At 40.5% G+C, this 18,457-nt stretch overlaps 1 protein-coding gene and 1 long non-coding RNA gene across 2 annotated transcripts; one reads left to right on the top strand and one right to left on the bottom strand.

Moving 5' to 3' along the window:
* The first annotated feature begins 255 nt into the window (after window positions 1-255).
* LOC107223222 (elongation of very long chain fatty acids protein AAEL008004) lies at window positions 256-9,426 on the top strand. Its single transcript, XM_015662838.2, has 4 exons — window positions 256-749; window positions 6,384-6,635; window positions 6,782-7,025; window positions 8,814-9,426. The coding sequence occupies exons 2-4, from the start codon at window positions 6,384-6,386 to the stop codon at window positions 9,317-9,319; spliced, it is 1,002 nt and encodes a 333-aa protein (XP_015518324.1). The 5' UTR covers window positions 256-749; the 3' UTR covers window positions 9,320-9,426.
* Window positions 9,427-14,100: 4,674 nt separating this feature from the next.
* On the bottom strand, window positions 14,101-15,425 carry LOC124293920. The gene is made up of 3 exons (XR_006903795.1): window positions 15,240-15,425; window positions 14,752-14,940; window positions 14,101-14,197 (listed from the first exon to the last, which is right to left on the bottom strand). It is a non-coding gene; the product is annotated as an uncharacterized LOC124293920 (long non-coding RNA).
* Between the last annotated feature and the right edge of the window lie 3,032 nt (window positions 15,426-18,457).

Below are 18,457 nucleotides of genomic sequence, written 5' to 3'. Positions count from 1 at the left end.
TAAAAAATAAAAAAAAATACCCACGATCGCAGTGATAAAGTTGATAATAATAAAACGTAAGCGCGTTCGAGCCAGCGTTTGCGAATTTAAACGCAGAGGAGCGACGCGATCGGTGGTGGGGCTTTGGTAAATTAACGAAAGCCTATCTGATCCAAGGAATGGGGGGGGGAGGGGGGGGAGGATGAGAATTCGAACTTCTAGCGCGAGTTCCGTTCGACCGGCCGCAACGAACCGATATAAGATCGGCATTGGTGCTCGTGAACCGCAGTTGATCACTGAATTACCCGACGAGCTGGGATAGAGATATAGGTACATGTGTGTGTACACCTCTATATGTATATATATATATACATAAATATATATACATGTATAGATAAATAAATAAATAAATAAATAAATAAATAAATAAATGAAGAAGTAAATAAATCGATAAATATCTGTTGTTGTTCCTTGCCGATTCGTCTTGTACGGTATAAAAGAAACTGGTCGAAATTAATCGATCGTAGCTGCGCCGATTTTTGCAGACGGCGTATTTGAGCATACGGTTGTTTTTGTAAATCGGTAAAATCGGACACGTTGTTGAACGTTAATTTTAATAACAGACACTCGATTCGGCAAACACGTGCGGGTTTTATTGAGGATAATAATATACAACTGAACGCGATTGAAAGGTTCTCGATAAACTTGGATTTTGGACAACCGATTCTACACATTTCGGTATCCGGCGATCTTGGACGACAGTTATAACGGTGAGTCGGTTTCTCTTTTCCTTTTCTTTTTTTTTTTTCATCCATTTATACCCTATTTTTAAGATAGGTTTGACAGCCTTCGGGAAAAAATTGTTTGATTAAAACATGGTTGGTAAATTTTTTTGTTGATTTTTTTTTTTATTTTTAAACTAATTTTTATTGTTATACCCGTACCCCAACGGTATATCAAATCGATATATCGGCAACCACGACTGATCATCGACAAATCGACATTTAAATTAGTTGCTCCGACTACGATAGAAATTAGAGTACTGGAGAATTTCAAAAGGTTTGAAACGCTCGTTGTGTTGCACACAATTTCTCAGATTTGAATATACATTTGCTGTCGATTTTGTCTTTATTCCGTTCAATCGTTCTCCGACCTATTGATAAAAGTTGCAAGTCTGAGAAAAATGAAAGAAAATTTACGATGACTTGACTGAACGATACGAGGTGAAAAAAGAATTGAAAAGATGAAAAAGAAGAAAACTACCCAGTGATATTTGAACATGGAATTTTTTTTTTTTGTTTATCTACCATTCGAATTTTATTATTATTGAAAATATTATTGAAAACATAATTCGGATTGTTAAATTTTGTATCGGATTTTGCACAATGATCGTAATTCGATTAAAAAATTCTCTGTAGCTTTAAACAAACATGTTGTGGCGTATAATATTACGTTAAAAAATTATCGGCAAAGAAAAAGGTGATGCGGATTAAAATTGTAAATTCGCAGCTCACGGCTCATGCATTTATGAATAAAAATGTGACACAGAGGCAGACGTAGAAGAGGAAGAAGTTTTCACGAGATGTGCAAAACGATTTTTATGCCGATTTTTATAACGCTGGATATAATTCAGATCTAATGAGACTTTGAAGTAGCAGATCTTAAAGTTTCTAAAAATCCGAGTTTGCATGCCTGTACAATGTGTTTTATGGCCGTTAATGGTTTTCATTCTTCAAGTTAATAGGACTATTCGACAATAAATGAGAGATGCTAACGAGAAAAGATGCTCTGAAAAAAAAATATCCGCAAACGTGAGCGTGAATAATTTTTTGCGAATAAATCGGGAATAGTTTATGACTAAGAGAAATCGGCCAGCTTGCACATTTATTTTTAACGTTCCACGCACAAGGTCACGCTTAGATCTATGTAACATACCGATCGGCTCCGATTCATAAAAACAACATTGCCCAATCGTTTGGCATTTAAAGACCATTTTTATGCCGGTTAACACAGGCGTTTAATAGCCGAACAAATCACGACCAAGACCTCAAAAAGGCCAAAGATCTCCGTTTACTAGCTGTGAATATAATTTCGAAGCCGTTACCGATGCTGTTGGAAAAAAAGACCACACCGATCTATGCATGCAACATATATAAATCACTCCCTCACGCGTGACTTGCAGCCGAAATATTTCTTTATCTACTTTACTAGTAGGTAAAGCTTCGGTTATTTTCTTTCCTTCATTCGCCTTCACGTCTATCAAAAATGAAATCGTTCGACCGATTTTCTAGTTATTTATACGCGTATCAAGACTGGATTCGAAAGAGGATAGAGACTGAAGTGAGCCTTAATTTTCTACGATATTCTTTAAGCTTTCTGTTATACTTATTGCATAGGCAAATCGCGAAGATTCTTACGAAGTCAATCGAATCATCGCAGGATGTGACGTCGACTTAACGATGTGAGGAAGAAATAATAAAAACAGGAAAAGAAACCAAGCATTCCGTGAAATTGGCTACCTTGCTTAATCATAAGCAATTCTGCATCGGGTATGACAGGTGCGTTATTTTCGTTGAACCGGTTTCGAAATCGCAAAACTTTTCACACACACATACATGCGATTATTACACTCGATCTGTGGCTCGCCGCATGGTTCTCATGAGTATGTGTAACCGCGATGTAATCTGAAAAAAACCGGCTTCTTGCATCGTGGCTTGATATTATTAAATTCACACGCTACACTGTGCATGTATAATTAAATATACCGATTAACGCGTCACGTATAAATTCTTTTTTACCACAGATCGATTACGTACCGCTGTGCTAAAGTGCGTAAAAATTTTTTACTATTTTTTCACGCTCCGGGAATAATGCGAAGTATCGTTTTTTACGCAATAAACCGATCGCGGTTTGTGCAGAAAGACGCGTCAGGTTTACAATGACATAAAAAATAAAATAAAATATAATAAAAATTCACCTTCGGCTCGCGTATGTAATATCAAGATATAACGCGGATAAATCACCGACCTGCATAATTTGACTAGTTTTATTATGCGCGCATATTTGCAGAACCTGCGGTAAACGCCATGCGTTGTCTCAAAGAAGAATTGCAGACTTCCGCATGCGGCATGAAACTCGCTGCGGGTGGTCGTTTTTTTTTTTTTTTTTTTATTTCTAACGGCGACGCGGTTCTCCATTCGCTTTGCACCTGACCGGGGCTGCGAATTACATTTAAACGCATCTGTTATAATATCATGGAGCCGGCTTTCGAACCTGGATACCTCCTACGGTCATCCACATTCCAAACTCCATTCGCCGTTTATTTATACATTACACACACGGGTGTTTACCGGATCCGAAAGTCAAATATGTGAAAAATTAGATATTCTACGGTGATTTGTAATTTATTCACCGCAAAGAGTTTCGTTGAAACGATAGATTTTAGTATAATAAATATACATATACATATATTGACATGAATATCAATTAATTTGAGACTCGCCCAGTAATTATATCATTATTCTTACATCGCGTAAAGTATTCGAAGATGTTTGAAATATTGGAAATTTTGTATGATTGTATAATTGGCGAGAATTACAATGAAATAAATGAATATTGAAAGTATGAAACAAAGTTTGAAAAACGCGTCGTTCGAAGTCCCCTCTAAGAGCAGAAATTCAACGCCGGAAGATGATGCGAAGTAATTTTTACATATGTACACGAGGTGTGTGAAAAAAAAATGTGGAAGAAACGTAAAAAAGTTGTTAAAAATTTTAATCAAACTTAAGGGTAAAAGTTAAGAGCGGCCAAAGTTCGCGTCTTCGTCTATGCGCATAATACCGTAGATAGGTATCCAAAATACGTACGATAATTTCGGAATTTATATCTACTCACGCGTATCATGTGTTGTTGGAAAATATTCCGCTTTGTTGTAATGCGAAGAGCCGCGGGGTATTTCGTAAATTAAGAAGCCGAAGAATTTCCAAAAACGTTTACTCAACCCCGTAAATCACGGAACACAATTTAGCCGCGTGCTTATGCAGGTAAATACATACAAGCATCGTAACATCATTCAGACCGTTCAATTTCTATTCCGAACGTTACTGCCGACGATTAAAATCAGCGTTGACATTGGATTTTGTATCCCGGTATAGAAATTTATCATCGCGCTATAGCTAAACGTTCCCGTTCGATTTTTCCACCTTTCACATTTCCGTTTTTCGCAAAATTACACACACCTCGTATATTATTTGAGAATTCGACTAAAATTAAATATGGCTTTTCTCTCTGTCATCACGCGGGCATACATATATATAATCACAATTTTGTGTTCTAATTTGGAAATCGCCTGTTGAGAAATAAATTTCTCAAACTTTACAGCGCCCTCGGCTACAATCCATAGATACCAATCTTTCGTCAAAGTAACAATATACATCAGGTTCAAAATTGCACATCCTTCTGGTTCGGATAGTGGAACACGAAATGTCTGATATTTTGCTGGCCTGTAACAAGTGGATGAGAACAAAATTATATTCGAATCGCGAGCGTGCGAAGATAAAAGACGGGTCTGTTACAAGTTGCAGTTCCGTGTAACGCGTAGATATTTAAACCCGGAGTTTTGCAAGGGAATATTATAGCTGGTCCGGTGAGATTGTTTTCTTTTTCTTTTATTTTCTTTTTCTTTTACTTTTTCCTTATTTCCGTTGTTTTTTTTTCAAGCAACCGAGAAAACGCGTTCCCTCTCCCGCTGTACTTTATTCTCTTTCGGTCCGCAGGCGCTGAATTTATACCTGTATACCTAACTGCACAGCTGCACCAGCCTTCGATGTAAGGCCACTTTTCCTTTCGAACAGAAACGTTAGCGCGTTGCGAAACAAACTCACTCACTCGCTCGCTAGCTCGCTCAATCGAAGAACGGGTTGTGCGGTTTCTGTAAGGCAATACTCAGGCCCAACGGTGACGGTCTCGGGCCACTGAAGCCGCGAGAAAATCACCCCGACCTGGTTGAAATTCCTCAATTCCTCGCCGATTTTACGATAGATCGGTTTACTCGGACGATCGACGAGGAGAGACGCTGTCGTTTATTCCATTGTCCGTAGTAAATATAAATAAATAAATAATAAAAAAAACACACACACACACACACACACATTCCGCATTCGCCGAACGGGCCAATCTTAACGACCTGCGGAAGACCGGCGAGACGCTCAGAATTTCACAACGAGCAGGTAGCCACGCGGTTCACGTAGATTGCTCAACACGCCCGTGAAAGGTAGTAGGTACCATTAGAATTCCGAGGTATCCGAGCGCTGCTGTTAATTCGATTTTCGAATAAGCATTTTGCTCGAATTTTCAGCAGCGCGTGTCTTTTTTCTCTGATACTCACCCGGCAGATAGGCAACCCACAATTCGCTGTGGAATTGATGCAACCGCGTAGCCTTGGTTGCCTAGCTGTTGGCGTTTAGCGACGGGTTTCACGGAAAACTGCTGGTGAGATTGCAGAGGAATGGGAGATGAGGCCGAGGCTCCGGAATGTTTGCCTTACAATCTCACCTTCTCCGCACGTCATTATTCGCGTGTGAACAATCTCGAATAGGTATTACGCAATGTGTAGCCCAGCTGGTTTCAGTGTTATGTAGAAATTATTACCACTGTGCAAATTTGGACAGCAAAAACCTCGGACGCTACCCTGACATTGATCAGCCGCGGTGGTTTTAAGAAAGCCTCGATTTTAGGCTTGGCGATTTTGCAACCGGAGGTCACAGTGGTCACATCCAGCAATAAAACGATTCTTGACGCTGCATAATGACGTGCAAATGTTCTCGTGAAGCTATCGCTTAATTTATGCAACTTTTGGTTTCTCCCTTGCGAAATACGAAGTGCAATTTTACGACGAAACGGTACCGCGTACAGGATATCAGGCAAAGGTCGGCATGATTAACATTGCTGATGATTTGGACTCATCTTTATGCATGGGTAAAATTTCGTCAGTCGAAAGAATCGATGTTGCAAATTGTTCGATCAATTTCAAGCACAATCCAAATTGCCGATTGTCAGAATTCAGTCGGGTTTTCATAGTCTTCCAAAGTTACTGCGGCGAATTTGCGGAAGCCTCATCCGAAATTTGAACTATTCCGAATTTCGACAACTCGCACTTCGAACCCTTCCGAGTTTTCACTATTCCGACTAACGTGACATATTTGACACGCGTCTTGACTACGCAGATATTCGACCCGCAACATACGTACAAGAAATGAGAATTTGGTAACCGCGATTGGTCAGGATTGCCCAACTGGGTGATTATAGAAGCGATGTGTCAAGACTTTTCCGACATTGGTATTTCCCCAATTTCCAATCAGTAGCGACTTTTTCACTAACTTATCGCCCGGTACCTCATCTTGCAGATGGACCAGGTAGTCAGGATGGTGGTGGACGCCTATCGGGACCTAATGGACAACAAAAGTGACCCGAGAGTCAACGGTTGGTTCATGATGAGCGGTCCAATGCCAACGGCGTTGATATGCCTCACCTACGCTTACTGCGTCAAGGTGCTCGGACCTAAACTGATGGAGAACAGAAAGCCGATGAAGCTCCGGAAGGTTTTGATTTTCTACAACCTGTTCCAAGTCATATTCTCCTACTGGCTCTTCAAAGAGGTAAGACCAATGATATTTAATGACGTATCAATGTATCATGTATCATTTCGCAGAGACGCTCGCATAAATCGTGTCATTGTTTGCTTGGACAGTAATCCCATGGTGTTGAGTAATTCCTGTACCTAATGACGTTCTTTCCTTTTCAGTCTCTCGTTGCCGGGTGGGGCGGTCATTACTCCTTCAGATGTCAGCCGGTCGATTATTCCAACAACACGTTGGCCGTCAGAATGGCCCACGCGTGCTGGTGGTACTACATGTCCAAGTTCACGGAATTCTTCGACACGATATTCTTCGTGCTTAGGAAGAAGAACGAACAGGTGTCGACCCTCCACGTCATCCATCACGGCATAATGCCGATGTCCGTCTGGTTCGGGCTGAAATTCACGCCAGGTGGGTTATGGAAACTGATTCCAACGCTCTTTGACTTTTGAAAAACTTCTTCCCGTCTCATTCCGAGTACGGTTCAACAAATACGGGTCGAAGCCAAAAGTACCCAAGACTTGTCTGAAGGCAAAACTCGGTGAAATATCGGACCCCGATAATTGACAGTCATTACTTCCAGAGTAACTCGACCACTCTAAGAGGACACGAAAAAAATCAATTATCACTGGCACTAGCACATTGTGTATACGGAATAGGTAAATACATCGAACGTCTTCTACGAGATGCCGCGATACCTTCGCCACGCGTCATTAAATATTCAAGCATTACAAATATTGCGCGTTCAATATTCTTGTGGACACGAATAATATTGGCCACATGTAGTTCTGATCTCAGACTCCAAATATATACTACCGGATTTTGGGTAGATATTACTTATTCTGTACGGTTTTTAACGATCGAAGTCCCATGGCTTCCATCGGATCTTCTCACTAACATCAATGTTAATTTAACCGGTGTTCTAATATTTACTGGACAGTCACCATCCCGGCAGACGTTAATTGAATACATTCTCATTGTATATTATACATATTTAGAGTGCATTAATTTTCGTCTTAACCTTACACTTGGAACACGATTAATCGTATTCGTTGATTAATACCGTTGCCGTGATTCAGCAAAACGTGATCTGCGCTTGAACCGATGAATCCTGTAATCGGTTACTAAGTCTATATACCATACCATAAATATTGAGGTATTTTACGAGCCTCTAAAGTCATGAGCTGTTTCGATAAAAACTAAGCGTTGCTAGAGGCGAGCGTTCGTTCAGAGTCATTAACATCGAATGTACCTTTGCAACCGAAGGTTCAACGGACACGCGTGATCTGTTCCTCAATTTCAACGGAGTTATAGGTAGCCGGCTAAAAATGGTCAGTTTTAGAACATGCCAAGTGTACCGTTAACACAACAATGACGTAACTATTGAATTAGCAAACTTTTCTCACCGCTGTCAATCATCTTCTCCATACTACACCTACGATTGCCGAAGATCGGAGCCTAGCTAGGAACGGAATAAAACCGGTACCCTTTTTGTACCTCATAATGATCTCAATTGGAGTTTGCATGATTAATGAGAATGTGCTGAACTTGACGAATCGTTTATTCTGATCTCAAAATGCCAAGTGGTCGTCCATTCTGTGACCAAATGACTCGCGGCGCGTACGGTTTGAAAAGCTTCGTTGAGCACCGATCGTTTCTTTTAAAAGTTAAGTTAAAATTTCCCCCCGATTAGTATGTTCGTTCCTATCGATGATGGCGATTGGTGAATGGTCTACAAAACGTCGAATATCTCGAGATTACTTACTCAGTTACAGAAAGTAATTCGTCAGGTACTTGTGTGGTTTGTTGTGTACGTTCAAGACAGCCAAGGTCGAGGATCGAGCTTCGCACGCTTCCGAATGACCAATAACACGAGGAAAGAAATAAAATTACCATATCATAATACAAAGTCCTCTTTGCTTTTCCAGTGCATAAAGGGCTAACTGACCGGCTTAAAAGTTAAACGCCTTGTTGAGATCATAAGTAATTTCGACAGGTGGCCGCGGATGAGTAGAAATTACAATAATGTCAACGAAACTCTGCTTGCCCAGAACTCGCAGAGGTTGCCCAACCACTAATAAGTCATGCATATTTATCACGGTTACCATGTACCACGCGACGTTCAGACAACGACCCCAATGAGACTGACCAGATCGCAAAATTCGCCCTTGTAAAACCTCTTCTATTCTATTATTCCAGGAGGTCACAGCACGTTCTTCGGTCTGCTCAACACCTTCGTTCACATAGTGATGTACTCCTACTATCTTCTGGCCGCTCTCGGTCCCCATATGCAGCCTTACCTCTGGTGGAAGAAGTACTTGACTACCCTGCAGATGGTCCAGTTTGTTCTGGTGATGGTCCACGCGTTCCAGCTGCTCTTCATCCAGTGCAACTACCCCAAGGCCTTCGTATGGTGGATCGGAATGCACGCCGTGCTCTTCTACTTCCTGTTCAGAGACTTCTACCAGCAGGCCTACGTCAAGAAGTCGCGCAACCTCGCCAAGACCGACGATTCCAACGACGCGAAGCTACAGAACGGCAAGGTTCACGACGGAAGCAAGAGTGACAGGAAGAACGGTCTGGAACCTGGCGTCGATACCAAGGACGAGATATACGCCGGCAAATACAAAATGGCGACAGGTTACATTTCCGGTAACGGACTTAGGAACAGAGTATTCATAGACAATAGGAGCATCAGCGAATAGATGCAGCGAGACTTTATACGCTAATTGTATACCTATACACAAAACCTGTTCGCCGTTACGGATCGAGGTCGCCGATCCTTGATTAAAAGAGAAGAGAAAAAAAAAAACAACCGGGACATTAGAAGATCACGATGACGATGATGACGATGATCACGATCCTGATAAATAATATTAGCACGAGGATGAAGTGTGCAACTGATTTACACACCCCATTACACATACTGTACTATACGTTATTATACACATGAACAACATCAACAACAACAACAATAAAAACAATATAGAGCTTAGTATCATCGCCTGCGCGACACATTATCCAATTGTACCGAACCAAAGAAAGGAATGAGGAATATATCAGAAAGAACAGAAGAACGAAAGGAAGTAAGAAAGCGGCTATATGGAGATACATTTTTGTTTATGTTTATTTTTCATCTCATTGCACAAAGGGTTGAGAATTTACCATTTGGAGATTAATAGAGAAGCTGAGGGGAGAAAAAGGATGAACAAGAAAGAACGCAACGTTTGTCGCCTGTACATGTTATTATATGTACCTGTACATAATGAAAAAGCTGGCAGAAACTGCTGATAAAGGAAAACCGATGAACGAAACGGGATTTGACCGGCAGCTGATACCGGTTGTACATATTACCATTTTATGATTATTATTATAATTATTATTAGTGTTATTGTTAGCATTAACTTAGTCTTAACTTATATACTTGTTAGTAGATTACTGTGAGTATAGAAATTGCTTGTGACAAAATGGGGACCATGTACATATAGTGTCAAATATGCGATGAATATGTATAAAGCCTACGAGCATATACATAGTAATAATAATGATGGATAGCGAACGTCGCACCTCAATCAGTGACACATTAAAGATGCAACCGATTTATTATTTTTTATAAATTTTTTTTTTTTTTTTTTAATCTTGCTATATCTGTAATATACCTTAGATGTATATTCAATTCGCTGCACTTATTGATAATATTCTTATCCTCCGATCACAGTTTTATGTTCTGTGAGACATATTATCAATACGAGTCATGTGTTCGACGTATTATACATTGATTGTATTGGATGTGTTTCATTATAAAACGAGAAATGATATACGTCTAACGTAATAATATAAATACATTGCGGTTAGTTGTTACAATGTATAGATAAATTATACTTGTTAAGGCTTTTGTACAATAAATGAACGGCGGATGATCCGACCCGATCACTGTCCGACAGTATAAAACTTGCGCGTTTTTCGTAATCCTTACTAATTTAAAGTGCGTGTCAATTATCTGCGGAACCGAGTTTACTTTTCCTGTACTTTGGCTTGTGCTTTGTCTTTGTCGCCGAGCTGAATGACAAGTATCTTGTAGTTAATCAGAAATGGTAATCACTGGCCTTATGGAACCGAGAACACAGCTCGCCGGGGCAACTTCGAAGGTTCGAGACGCGTTTCAACTTTGTTGTACGACAGGATGACGAATCAAACGAGAAAAGTGAGAAATAAAATGACCGGCTGATGATGTAGCCCAGGTTGGACCGTGCCCGTGTTTTTACCACTTTAACCACGTTGCAGCAGATAAATCTATTATGGATTTGCTTCCAGGCTGCAATGCATAAGCAATTAACGTCTGGTCGTGAGTCCGGTGCACTAATCGCAAAGATAAATTTCCTCTTTTACATATTAAATTTGTCTTTTGTTCGTCAGATAGGTATTTTTCCGTTTTTTTTTTTTTTTTTTTTTCGTCGTTGAGTTAAAACCACACGACGAAAACAAAATACCTATTATTCGCAATGCAGACGGTAGGTTCGATGAGAATTTCAAATTCGGGTCAATAAAATGGCCAGACAAGAAAAACACCGGTTTGAATAGTAAAGAGTAATATTATTGCCGCGTTTATGAATACATTTATTTCTTAATTTAAAGATTCATATTGAATTCGCGATGTGTGATGATCAACTTGAGCGGCAGCCAGACGAATATTTTCAATTTTTCCTCATTTAGTGATAATTTCAATCTTTCACAGAACGGACCGTACACCGCGATAATTATTCATTCAAGTTAGGCTACAGGAAAAATTCATCGCGTGTCTATATACGTGCACAGATTCGCTTTAGTGTCCTTTCCTTTTTTTCTTTCACGACGAAGATGATTGTTCACACTTTAGTTAATTCGGTTACACATTAAAGGAGGAAAAGAATTACACCGTATACAAAGAAGACGGCTCGTTATAATATTTTCCTCAAGCGATATTGGTATTCTACATGATTGCGGTTTAGCCTAGCCAGAAGTGCCAACAAAAAAAGGAGCTCCAAGTCGAAGGTGAGGAAAAGAAAGATGAGACTAATGTACCAGGAAACAGAATCTTAATTCTTCCTCTTGCAAAAATATTTACATCGGTTACGTAGTCCGCGACTATATGTATACGTGTATAAAAATTTCCCGGAAGTTTTATACCTTCTACTGCAGGTTATTACACCGATAAATAACTTGCATGCCATATATACCCATGCGTGGACATGCAGACAGTATAACTGATATTTGTAGGTACAAACAGCCGTATCTTTTACGCCTTCCCTTGCGCAAGAAGAGATATTAGGACAAGTGCAACTGGGGAAAGTGTGGTTGTCGCGTAATAGAAAATCTCTGAACGGCTTCTAATTAACCCGATGCGGGTCGAGAAGTAGGTAGATAGATAGGTACAAGTATCATGTTGCGCCTTGGTGCAAGTCAAGCACCGTCACTCCGTTATAAGGGCAATGGCACACTTCCATTATTCCTCGAGTGTGTCTTTTCTGCTCATTTTTCAGTGGCTTTAGCTCTATCCGATCTTTGCAGATTTTTCAACTTCGACTCACCCAGGCAACATTCACCAAATACGCACGATTATCAGTGTTCAGAGGTTAGTTGCATCATTTTCAACTATTTCGGGTAGTGCCTACAATCTGTAATGAAAAATCGGATGAAAACGATCGGATAGTTAGAAAATGAGAAGTCTACGCTCGGTCGATAAAGTCGAAATAGTCGATAAAGTCTCTATTAAACAACAATTGGCGACGATAGGGAAAACGATTGGTCGGTAACGTTCCACCGGTCGATCTCACCGTTTCGTTCGATCCACAGCTTCTCGACTGGGGTGCGAAAATCGATTTTCACAATCTCACAGCAGATACAGAGTGAGAGATGCGAGGCTTTCGATTACCGGCTGTAAACAACCGCCGCCAGATGTCGCTGACAGTCGGTACTAAACCGAACCTCGCATTACGGCGGGAAATTTTCAAATTGCGAGAAAGAAGATTGTAATGTTCTGCTATGCCGACTCGATTTTTTCATTGGGATCCCATAAGACCAGTCGGTAAGTGCAGGGCTATCGAATTACTCTAAAAATTTACCAGAACCGTAAACCATTACGAAAAATAATCTAGGGCGCGCAGTCTTTACGTTGATCATGATGATGATGAAGATGATACTGGGACCGGCTGCTGGGACCGATTTTCAATCGGTGAAAGCGGGAGCTGGATAGTGAAAGTGAACCGCATCGCGCCGCTCCCGCGAAGCCGCAAACCGGAAACTGCTTCGTTGTGGGGGGGGGGGGGGGGGGGGGGGGGGGCAAGGCAAGCCTACACGGCATCCAACCTTTCGGGCCTTACGGGCCTTTCGGGCATAACCGCGGACCGTAAAGCATTGGGCAATCGGTCTGTGACAGTGCCGGGCATTCCGTACCTACGTACACGTACACAAACTGCAAGACTGAACTTTGCGATGTTTGCACCTGCCGATCTTCTACGTGGTTAAATATGTAATGGAAGATGACATCGCGTATAAGCGGGAAGGGAGAAGACATTCATATCTTTTTTAAATATCGCAATTCATGATGAATCGATCAGATTCGTTGCGCTGATTTGTTTGGTTGCACGTATACCTTGTCCAATGCATACCTCATATGTAGCTTACTGAAAAAGTTGCTGTGATTTTTGCGATTCATCCATTATGCGCAACACAGATTTATCCACTTTGTGCGTTTCTCACTCATGTATAATAGTTCTGTTGTAAGCGAGTCTGATGAATATTCAAGAATGCGGCTTACGCTCCAGAGTTGAAAAACGAAATTTAAATCCTACGGATCGAAAAATTTCTGAAATCCCCGGGTAAAATTCCCTCCTTCTCCGCCTCGTGACAAGAATTATTGATACGTATGAATTACTAATTATAGCGAGGAATATGGAGTGCATCGCAAACAAAATTCCGTGAGAGCATATAATTATGTAGGTGTTTATTTAACATCCAAGCGTTATCGTCATCGTCATCATCATCGTCACAATAGACAAGTGTACATAATACTTATGTCATATCATTGGGCTCTCCGTATAAATTGTTTACTAAACGAATTCCACGTGCAATTACCGATCGGATAACGCCATCGAAAATTTTATCACTGCTGTACCGCATACGTAAATCATGCGTATTACGACGATGCGGATGAAAAGGCGCCAGTGCACCGAGTGGTTCGATGTAATGATCAAAGAAATTCCTCGAGGCGGTCGAGCGTGACATTTTACGCTACGTGTTAATGACGACGAATCGAAGCGTCGATCCCTTAGGTCAAGTCACAGACGCGTTGAAGGATAACCGCGATGGATTCGTCGTTCGATTCAATGATGATTATTAGTTAATCAATTTTGTATATTGTTGCGTAAAAATTCATCGTCCAGCAAAACATCGGTCACTTTGAACCCAGGGCAAGTGCGGGTTTTGAATAGAAACAAAAAGGAGAGTGAATAAGAGTAAGAAAGAAACGGAACGGTCAAAAAGAAGAAGAACAAAATGTACCGCATACTCTTCGCGTGGAACCGCAACTGCGCAGTGTCTTGAGGCTGAAATACAGAAAAAGTAGTAACCGAAAAGAGAGAGATGAAAAAATACCACAGAAAGACTAATGAAATAATTGATCGCCTAGAGCTATGCCGATGGATACTTAATATGCTGTATAGATGTATACGAGAAAAGAGCACACACGCCTGTAATTACTTGATGTAGTTTACTCGAGGAAACCATTGCCAATAACCGCAATAAGGCAACAGGTTGCGGTCATAAGCTAATTGTAAAAAGAATCATTGTCGTGATTCAAATATGAAAATTTTTGGTGTTTGAAGCAATTGAAGAAATTTGTTTTTTTTTTTCTCATTTATTCTCAGTTCGCAACAATCTTTACACCTAGACACTCGATCTATGAAGTGAAATGGTGCGAATGTTTGACTTTCTAGTTTGCGCCGTCATAATGAACTCCGAAAAAAAATCATTCACAGTTTCATTGGTTCGCACTTGACGTCACACAGATCAAATACACCTGATGACGCGCGTCTCGCGTAGAAGCCAGTCATGGTAATAGCAGTTCAAGGTAAGTAATTTTCAGCAATATCTGACTTACCAGTAATTAATTATTTTACTTCAATGACGCAGTTTTCAAACGCCTGCAATTATTAACGATGCGCAGAGTGGATAAGCGGCTGCTCGATATTTAATTATACGTATGTTGTGGCTGTGTTTCACACTCCGCGGTACCGCTAGGGACGCCATCTACGTGACGTCATACGCCTAGAGCCAATTGCAGGTCACTCTGGGTTAAACCACGCGGGAAAATTAAATGTGTAGAATTTATTTCTATCAAAAAATATGAAGATGGAATATATTTTCGGTGATAAGAATTCAATCCGTCGAGACTAACTGAATGCCTAATGATTACTATGACTGATACTGATTATTATGACCTATTCAAATTTCGTGTCGAGGTATCATTGATTTTTCCACTCGAGATAACGGATTGAGTTATTTCTGATTTTTCGCGGGATAACGATACATATAAATGCTGCACAAGTGGGAATTGCGGCTCTTATGCTAATTTATGAAAATTATAACCTTGAAGTAAATTTTGCTCCGGATCTGGGAACGCAGGTGTGTATGCCATCGAATTTCTTGGCCCATCAACCGGAATCCGGTAAACAAGCCCAGGTAGCACATTTATTTCGAGGCTGTCTATCATTCAACTACAAAAAGTCACCGTTTTGTTCAATTAAAGACATGCCGACGCATTGTTGGCAAAAAATCAACAAAAGGCAGCCTATTTTTCAATAGCTATAGATCGTCAAAAAACTGAACGTAAAATTGACATGCAGTATACTTCATGTTTGCAATAATAAATTAATACTAGCCGTCTCAACTACAGTTGTGATTGTTCAGGTTTTTGATGTTTTTCCGACAGATAATTGTTTGTGCGAGCGCATTCATGTGCCGAATGAACTTCAAGGTCTGATGGCAGTTAGACTAACTAATCGTTATCTCGTACTTGACGCCATCTGACTATTAGCCCACGTAATTAGCCTACTTGCAAATTATCGCCTTTTCATAGTCAACTGAGTACCAAATAATAGTTGACGTCGGGTATTGCCTTTATCACGAATTTTCAAAGGACATTCGTGCAGTCTTAGTCGGTGTACGGTGAACAATAGGCTCATAATATGCCTATTCCCAGTTGACTTGAAACAGCTGACTGAGAATTTTTGTTAATATTAAGTCAACCAACAGCGAACGGTATGCTACCTGAGAAAAAGCTGTTTGCAATGGATCGATCGACGGTGGAATATTTTGATGATCTAAAAATTACTCGACCAGCGAGTGAAAGATCGGCAAACTTTTCCAATCTGAGTCGGACTTTGGGATTGGCCGGTGAATAAAGAATCGTGAAATTGCGGAAATTCCGAGCATCACTTCGCATCACGGAGTATATTTTTAACGACGGTGCCGGAATGGAATTCCCCTCACTAAATCGGTGGGCCGCGCGCCGGCGGTTTGTCGGGAAAAACGTCGGTATCTCGAACAGAACCTGCAACGCGATCGGCAATGCCGATTCAGAATTGGCAATGAGTTGAGCGGCCCCCGCGTCTTGTCGAGGAACTGTTTTTCGAGAAATTTGCATAGTTTTAATCGTGCACCGAACCCTGTCCCCCCAAACAAATCAACCTTGACTGACGTATGCACGAAATTGACGAACGACCTTCGCCCAGACTCCGGCTGTGGATGTAGTGATATTCGAGGTTAATTGAGAGGGACTTTGAGTAATCGAGTTCCTATTTGATAGCCGTCCAACAGCGAGTCCATGTAGCAACAGACGCATACGCACGCGCGTCTTTGTATACGCGAGGCTATTTTGCAAGACGAATTCGCAGCTTTTATAGACATTCGTCGAAGGTGAAATTACGCCCGAGATGTTCGTGCTGTTATTTCGCTTAGCTTGAAACAACTCTCGACCGATGGTCAATCAGACAAATCATTCGACAGCCCAAATAAAATTCGAAGTGGTCGACCGCGCTGCCATTTTGAATTTGCACCGGCGCATACACTTTAGTTGAACCAATCGAAAGACGTATCCAAGGTGACGTCATAAAGGATTGATATTTTGTCCTTCGGTGTTTATATTATTATTTTTGTACCTTCTGACTGCAGAAACCGGCATTTTCAGCAAACGGAACATACGGAAATAAGTAAGTAACCTCAAGCAACCTATTTGGGTGATTTCTGTGACGTCATCTTGGATTTGCGCAGAACGAGCGAAAATCAGTCTTCAGTTCCGACACACCATATTTCCTTACATCATGGCTACCTGTAAACTTTTGCATTGAATCCATTCAGACCTGCAGGTGTCAAGGGGTCTGAATCTGCTGCTTTGTTATTTTGCCATGTCGACTGGAAAAAAAAACTTGTAAATACTCGGTTATAATTGGAACGTACTCAGTGTACAGTTGCAGTTGTTTTTTAACATCGGTACAACTTGTCTATTCGGTTTAGTCGTAACCGACGTTACAGAACATGACGTCATGTCAAAAATAAATTGTAGCAAAATGTATTCTTTTCATTGGACACACGAGTTACAGCATTTCAGCTCACTGATTTCAATAGCAAATTGAAACAAAATTGACCGATAAAGGTTGCTCCGAGTGGTCTCAACATGATACAACTCCCAGTATATTTTATCTCTGCCTCGATCGGTTGGATGATAAAGAGATTGTAAAAAAGGAAATGATTTTTTCTCCAATTTCCCCGTGCACATGATACTCTGTTTACGGAAATTTTCATCAATGCAGTGTTCATATGCGTGAGCGCAGAAAAAACTGATTCGTCTGTAAGCACACGTTTTGCAAGCAGCTACGTGTTATACACAGGCGTGTAACGATTGGTTTCACTAATTCCAGCTTTTGGTTAAAATTGTATTTTCTCCCCACGCCATACAAAATTGGCATTCTAATTAATTTTTAACCTATTTTTATACTACCATCTATGTTGTATCCATGTGTACTGAGCACCCGATTAGATAAAATTATGGTTTCAAACGGCAATTAGGTTTTGCCGAGTCTCTCTGCTTGATACCAACACCTGTAATATACGTACCGAGCTATTTCGTGGGCAATTTAACGAAGGGAAAATCCGCCTGCATGCATGCAATTCTTTTGTTTAGCATTTTTTTTTTCCTTTTTCTTCTTTTTCTTTGCTCTGATTTTTTACAAAAACTTCTATGCGTATACGTATGTTCACGCAGGCACAATGTACGTACATTTTATCAATATAATTCCAAGGCAAACATCCAAAGGTTACCGGATTCCATCACCTTTCCTGCCCTCGGAAAGTATGCTGAGGAAAAGCATCGCATGCGCGTCTGACTTGTAATGTCGGATTTTTATACGACCCTATGTTCGTCAGATTAACATTTCTCAACCGGATATTATTTTGTGACGATTTTATCACAACTTTTTACCCGAGCAATAGTCGATTACTCGAACTGTGTTTCCTTTTTCACCCGGCAAAGAATATAATATAGATTGATAAACGGAATAGCCGGGAGGTATTTTAATCATCATTAAATTATCATTCGTTCATTTCAAAATATCGTTTTATATCCGTATTTTTCAATCCGGGTCAAAAACATGAAATACAATATTTCAATATTACACGCTCATAACTATACCGAACATGGTGTTACACCTTGTAGGTATAGTTATTATTGAAAATGTGGAGATTTCTGGAACTGGATGGTGGTAAATACACCAGATATGTAATAAATTCGTGGAAAAGAATAACTACCG

Source organism: Neodiprion lecontei, chromosome 4 (genome assembly GCF_021901455.1).
Source record: "Neodiprion lecontei isolate iyNeoLeco1 chromosome 4, iyNeoLeco1.1, whole genome shotgun sequence".
In the NCBI taxonomy this organism is placed as follows: domain Eukaryota; kingdom Metazoa; phylum Arthropoda; class Insecta; order Hymenoptera; family Diprionidae; genus Neodiprion; species Neodiprion lecontei.
This window is presented reverse-complemented; position numbering and strand designations above follow the sequence as displayed.

Excerpts from the sequence above, each read along its gene's own strand:
- LOC107223222 (XM_015662838.2), top strand. The coding sequence starts at position 6,384 with ATGGACCAGGTAGTCAGGATGGTGGTGGACGCCTATCGGGACCTAATG. Across the intron at positions 6,636-6,781 it reads CCTACTGGCTCTTCAAAGAG|TCTCTCGTTGCCGGGTGGGG; the intron begins GTAAGACCAATG and ends TTTCCTTTTCAG. Across the intron at positions 7,026-8,813 it reads CGGGCTGAAATTCACGCCAG|GAGGTCACAGCACGTTCTTC; the intron begins GTGGGTTATGGA and ends CTATTATTCCAG.